Source organism: Drosophila guanche, unplaced genomic scaffold (assembly GCF_900245975.1).
Source record: "Drosophila guanche unplaced genomic scaffold, DGUA_6, whole genome shotgun sequence".
NCBI classification, from domain to species: Eukaryota; Metazoa; Arthropoda; class Insecta; order Diptera; family Drosophilidae; genus Drosophila; species Drosophila guanche.
Genome location: NW_022995743.1, coordinates 13803622 through 13810469, shown reverse-complemented (window position 1 = coordinate 13810469; position 6848 = coordinate 13803622). Strand labels below are relative to the sequence as shown.

Genomic DNA, 6848 nt, shown 5'->3' with positions numbered 1-6848 from the left:
CAAGTGGCGAAGCATAAAGCCAATGATGTGGCGTAAGTGTGTGCCTGGTTTATTGAATTTCATGGCTTTCGACTGTTGCTGCTGCTGCTGCTGCTGCTGCACATAAACATAAATAAATGTGATGGTGGGAAGGGCCACCAAGTGGTCACCGATGGACCAAAGATTTACGCGTATTTGCGTAGTAGAGCATTTAGCATCGAATGATGAAGTGCCGCCCCCTGCCAACCCTTTGCAAGTGCAACTTGAAAAGTTTCCAATAAAGAAGAAGCCAGGAAAACAAAAAGAGAGCAAAGGAAATGTATCGCTTCTGAGTTTGTCCCACCACAGCAGCACTCCCCTGCTCCAAGGTACGCCTGCCCCTGCCCCGTGCGACGTGGTGGAGGCGTCACCGTCGTGCGTAGCACATTTTCCACATCAATGCGCGTTTATTTTACGGCTAAAGCCTTTCCGAATGAATGAATGAGCACTTCGGAAAAAAAAAGGCAGCAGCTCCCTGCGCCCTGTTCCCCTGCCACCAAAATTGCCACCAAACCAAAGAGGCTTACGCCATTGGGCGGCGTCTCGCTGTGAGTGTGTTTTGAGGTTTTGTCCTTTAAAGATGGCGAGAAGAGAAAGAACAGATAAGAACAGATGCACATTTCCTTTAAAAATACAAAATGCATGAAGACCAGAAGATGTTCGTAATATTATCCGGATTCAGTCTCTTTTTCAGTGTTCACTCGTGAACAATTCGAACAATTGAACAATTGGAAGCTCTACTAGCTGCCAATGACTGTAGGCAGCCCCGAGAGTTGGTATCCATAATGCAGCTCCAGCTAATTGGTTTGATCTGTACCTAACCATGTAAATTTATAAATCAATTGACATTAGTTTGTGGCATTGAGACGTCGACATCCGTTTGTATTTTGTGAGCAGTGTGCCAGGAGGAGCGCTGAGCCAATAATTAAGATAATTAGCCAACAAATCGAATTAAATAAGCGAATGAACAGGAGCTGCGGTTGCGGCTGCGGCAGTGTGGCAATATCAAACAGCCATAAACCCGACCTACTTGTGCGTTTTTCCACTTGACTGCACCGCAAGAACAGCAAACCCAACATCCGAGTAAGAGAAAGCAAACGGGAAGGGGGGAACAATAAATTTATGGCTTTTAAAAATGTTTAACTCAAACTTGACTCCCACTGCCGCACAACACTAAAATGTGGGCCATGTTTGCTGTGGCTGCTGTTGTGTCACAGATTTATGGGCCACAAGAGAAAAGGGAAAACTTCCACTTCGCCAAGGAATGCGCATAAAGTTTACGATGCTGCAGGTAGTCAAATTGAATAAATGTTAAGACAATTGCTGGCAAGAGTTAACTTTCGGTCATGGCAGCACCAGCAAATGCTTATCCCTAGACCGAGTGTTGTGGGTTCAAGCAATCAAAGCGAGGAGGAACGGTCCACCCTCCGGGTGCAAATTTCATTAAAATAAACTTGTTTCTACCAGCCAAAAAAAACGCGAGTATTTGCTTAGGACAAAAAAAAAAACACAACAGCCCAAAAGGAAGAAGCGAAATCACGGCTAGGGCACTTTGGCACTGGGTGTGGGTGCACTTTCCACACCACCCCCCACCACACACACACACACACACACTCTCTTTTTCGTGCTTCGAATTGGCTTGGTTTTTATGGTCGTCGGTGCTTTTTATGGCCAGCATTTGCCTCATTTCACTCCTGAGAGCAGGGATCCCGATCCCTCAGCCTTTCACCCTGCACCAATCTCTCTGCCTCTCTCCAATTTGAATACCTGGCTGAGAATGAGAATCTGTTTGGTAATTTCTGGCGCTGCTTTTTGCTGCTCCCGATAACGTTTGCATTGCTCTTTATTGCTTTTAAATGTTTTTTTAGCCGCCCGCGAAAGCCTTTTGCCATAAAAACTAGACGATGGGGAACGGGCGAGTTTATATGGAACATTTTGATATAGGAATTGTTTTTACAGCCGCAGGAAACGGTCCAACTTTCGGCAGAGGCACACCCGCCCCCGAGCCCCCTTCAACTCGCAGCAATTATCCAATCGATGGTCGGGGCAGGATCCGCTGCATCAGGCCCTACTTATGATGAGCCGGACAGGCCGTGGAGTGCCGTGGAGTGCAGTTCGGTGCAGTGCCAAGAGCTAAGTGCCGCTTCCGCTGGTCGTTGCTCGTTGGGCCCCACAAAAAGCTGCAGGTCCGAGTCCGAGGCCATAAATTTTGCAGGCAAAAAGGCCGAAAGACTTGGCCTCTACGCCAGAGGCGCAACTTATTTAAAATACACTGAGAGAAGTTTGAACGAGATTTGCAAAGCAGGTCGCTGCTCGAATCGAGTTTGTTGCTCATTTCCCTCAGTGTAGCCCACCTACAGACGCCGCGCCGGGGCTCCGGTTATTGTTGAAATTAATAAGGACGCCGCCAACGGCAAAAAGCAAAAAGCAAAAAGCAAGCGGCGTCTGCCGTGCGTTGCCACTCGACCCCACACAACAGAGTGGGCGGCAGAGAGTAAGGCAGCGGCAGCGGCAGCGGCAGCGTTAAATGTCCTTTGCATTGCAGTTACAAGAATTTCGCATTTATCGCAGTCGCTTCGGCAACAACAAGAAGCAGCAAGAGATGAACATGCAACGCAGAGGCGGAATGTAGCTGCAGCAGTGGCAGAGGCACGCGGCAAGAGCATCTGAAGAGAATGCGACAACAATGGACACTGGGCCAGAAATCTCGTCGCCAGCGTCGCTAACAACTCGTGGCATTGCAGCTGCCAGATGTGGCAGGAATAGAGCTGTGCGGGAGGGCAGCGGGTGGCGTCGCTCGGCAGCCGAGGCGCAACATTTATTGTTTGCAAAGCCTTGTTTATTATTTTACGTGCATTTCTCTCTGTTGCCATCTTCAGCGGCGGCAGGGCCAGCGGTGGCAGTCGAGGCAAGGACTCTTTATGATTCACTCCGTGGCTCCTTTTTGGTCGAGGACATTTTGTAAATAGCAATGCCGTGCCCCGGCTTGGCTTGGCTTGGCTCGGCTCGAACTCCTCCGCTGCTCCTTCTGGCTGCGATTTTATTCACTCTCCACGGTTTATGTGTGCTGCCGCAGCCGCTGCCCCTGCCACATCCTTCTGACCCGGAACCTCCACCCCGCTTGCACCTCGTCAGTCACTCGAGGGGAGGCTGCTGCGTCTCGGACTTGGGTCCTGGGTTGCTGCTTACTGGGATGCGGTTTTCTTTATGCTTTTTAATGCCGTGCGCCAAAAGTCCTTTTGTTTGTACACTTGTACTTTATGTACCGAGCGAAATTTATGCGCCTCTAAGTGGATTCGTGGATTTCCACCGCTCCACCGCTCCACCTCTCCCTCTGTTGCCACTGTTTCCTGTTCCTGCATTTGTGCCTGCCAAACAGGAAATGCAATCCTTAGCATCCATAAAACTTGTCCAAAATTCTTGGGCCCTGGCCCAAGGCAAATGGGTAGAAAAGGTCTACTCTCGCCCTCCACAGTCCCGTCCTTAAGAAGTCGCTGTCCTTCCTCCTTCTGCTTCCCTTTCCCGCCATCGAATCACAATTATTCGGCGCGTGTCCCGGGCCCTTGGCTGACTCCTCATTCGCGCATTTAATCGAAGAAGTTTGCACGATGTTAAAGATGCCCAAACCCTAGACTGTCCCGACTGTCTTCCACGAAATGGACATAAAAATGGAGTCCTCGAGGCCAGTCCTGTTCCAATCCTCAATTAACACGAAAACAAAACGAAACAAATCGCAAAGCGCAGGGTGGGCGCGGGGCGCGGGGCGGGCAAACAGGACGAAAAGGTAATTTCTGTTGCTAATTGGAAATCGAGGGGAGTAAAGGCCGTAGAGGAGGTGCAGTCAGGAGGAAAGAAAGGAATGACAGCCAGAGGAAAACCGGAAGCAGAGACACTGACCCGCCCGCCTCGTACTCCTCCTCAGCATCGGCAGGAAAAGGCCCAAGCTTGGTCAGTGCTCAGGAAAGCGTCACAAATGTTTGTCCGTTTTGAAGGAAATTAATGCGAAATGTAACAATCGAATTAGGGCTTAAAGGAACAGCCACCCAAGCAGCCGATAGCCGAACCGAGAGTCGAAGCGCTTCGAAACCGATTCGCCACGAATCGTTACACGATTCGAATTGGGGGGGGGGGGGGGGGGGGAGGGAGCACAACTTCCCCCCAATGACCTTCAAAGACCAGACCATACTCCAAATTGATTTTAGGTATTCATTGGCAAAATGTGGGCTGGATTTCAGGGCAGGCAACCGGCAATTCTCATAAATTAAACATGGCTCGCTCTCCCCTCCACACACCACATAAACTAACGTTAAAAATGCCAGACCTGATGCTGGAGCAGTGCCGCATAAAAACGCCAGCATTTAACTGTATATTTGAAATATTTTAAAAATAAATTTCAATATTTAACTGCGTTCGCCGACAGGAAACGGTTTCCAGTCCCAGTCCCAGTCCCAGCCCCTTCCGATGGCAGCAGCGGAAAGGAAAATGCTGGCAGCCGGACGGGCACGACAGGCAGGACGGGGCAGAGGACGAGCAGGGGAGCGGAAATGATCCATCGGCGCTCGTGTGGCTGTCCCAAAACTGGGACCCAGTCATTGGGTTGGACACACAAAAATGGTAACCAAAAAGCTACCCAATCCGCTGGTGAAAATACCCTTTGAAAATCCATTCTGAAAATGTGTCTAAAAAGTAATTATAGTCCCAGGCCAGTTGGGGGATCATCTGAATGCTGGCAAACCGCTTGACAACATTAGAATTACCCTCTGTAAGGGCACCGCCCCCCCCCCCCCCCAAAAAAAAAAGGTCTCTCATTCGTTGTTGTGGCTGTTGTTGCTGCTGCTGACTTTTGGCCACAAAAACGTTGAAAATATTTGTGTTTCCACTTATTTGCATTAATGCCACGAACCGATTTACTGTCTGTCCATCTGTCTGTCTATCTGTGGGGCACATAGAACCCCAAAATACGGGCTGAAACAATTCTGTTGAATTGGGGGGGGGGGGGGGGGGGGGGGCAACCTCCTAAAGGGTTCAAGCCAATAAATACAAGAAAAATACAACTCATACACGAGTATTTTGTGACTTTTGATTTGGGTGGGTATTTGCCTTTCATTTATGCTTTGGTTTATAAACCAAACATTTCGACATCAAATTAGCTGAGGGGAAAATATCATACGAAAAACCAAAACAAAAACCGAAATAAATCGTAGAAAATGTATTTGGAATGGTGAAAATTGATAAAGTAAAGTTGAGTTTTTGAGTACAGCGCGAAAAGATGTGGCAGAGAAAGTTGAAGAAACCCAATTGGCCGGAAATACTCGACTGCAGACACGCCTTAAGGAAGTGCATTTGCAAGCGCCCCCGTCCGGCCAGATCTCTGGGCTGCACTGTGACCTGCTCCAAACATAGTCTGCAGTCGAGCAAAAGCAACAAATCGGCACCTGCCACGAAACAGAGGCTCAATATGTGCTGGCAACTGGCCAGTGATCCCGCCACACAAGCGGAGACCGAAGCCAAGGCAAAGCGGCAGGAGAAGCGGAAACCCAAGCCGACGGCGAAGGATAACCAAAAGTCCAGGCGGGAGGGCAAGCCGAGGCCCAAGCTGAAGCAGGCTGAAGTGAAGAACAAGCCGCAGGATGCGCTAGATGAGCTCTTGGAGTCCAATTCCGTTGGGGATGCAGAGCAAACTAAGAAGTCTCCGGACAGGAAGAAGGTTGCTAAAGCACACTTTTCCACCTACCGCAAGCAGTCGCCACGCAGGCCCATGGATTTCTCGAATATATTATTCCTGGATGCCAGAACGATGCCGTGGGACCAGCCAAAGTCACCCAGTCATGCTGGAGATTCCAGCTCGATGAGCAAGCAGGTGGCCAGATCGAAGAGATTATACGGGATACCGCTGTGCGATCGACCCAGCCGGATCATGGGCATGGGCATGGGCTATCCCCCCTCCCAGCAGATACAGCTGCGGCAGGAGCAGCTCTACCAGCAGTCCGAGTACCAGGATCAGTACACGCTAATGCTCCAGTCGCAGCTCGAGCCCATTGACGGCATGCCCTTGTCAGTGCAGTTTGCACCGGGAACAGAGCCGTACATGGTGCCCCCGAAGCAGCAGTGCCAGCGCGTGCAGAAGGGGCAGCGCTACTGTGGCAACTTTTACTACAATTAGGCACAAGACGCCTTCAACTACAACTCAATAAATATTTGGCAATTGATTAATGCTTGGCAGGCAGATTGCTGCCTTCAACTGCTTGCCTTCTTTCAACTGCTTGCTTGTGTCAGTTGGCTGGCGGATCTTCTACTGCTTGCTTGCGGTGCTTACTGCTTGTCCAACACCAACTGCTCTCCCACTGCTTTCATTTATTCACCTGCCTTCATCTGTGCCTGTGCCTGTGCCTGTGCCTTTGCCCTTCAATGACCTGCAAGAACTTTTTGGTATTTAATATACTCTTGAAGTTTGTTTATAGGAATGGTGGGTGGGGCCAACCTGTGCACGCAGATACAATTAAAATGGGGGGGAATACAAATACAAACACAGACTAAACGACGAAACAGCAAAGCAGCGAAACGGCGAAACGGCGAAACGGCGCAATGGAAACGAGCAAATAATGAAGTGGATAAACTTTGCTGAAACATTGAGTTTTCGAACCGAAATCCAAATACAAAATTGAACAGAGTTGGTGGGGGCAAGGGCAAATGCTATTTTCCCCTGTAATATTCAAGGTATCATGGCATCGGGAGGCGTGCGTACACACACACACACACACACACACACACAGACAGTCGGAAAACCTTTTAGAAGGGCAAACAGAAAGGGAAAAGCGTGGCAGCGTTAC

The 6848-nt window shown here is 49.6% G+C and overlaps 1 protein-coding gene across 1 annotated transcript; it reads left to right on the top strand.

The window, feature by feature from the left end:
- The first annotated feature begins 5167 nt into the window (after window positions 1–5167).
- On the top strand, window positions 5168–6227 carry LOC117583363. Its single transcript, XM_034271645.1, has one exon. The coding sequence runs from the start codon at window positions 5288–5290 to the stop codon at window positions 6179–6181; it is 894 nt and encodes a 297-aa protein (XP_034127536.1). The 5' UTR covers window positions 5168–5287; the 3' UTR covers window positions 6182–6227.
- Window positions 6228–6848: the final 621 nt, after the last annotated feature.

Coding starts and splice junctions, on each gene's coding strand:
- LOC117583363 (XM_034271645.1), top strand. CDS start 5,288: ATGTGGCAGAGAAAGTTGAAGAAACCCAATTGGCCGGAAATACTCGAC.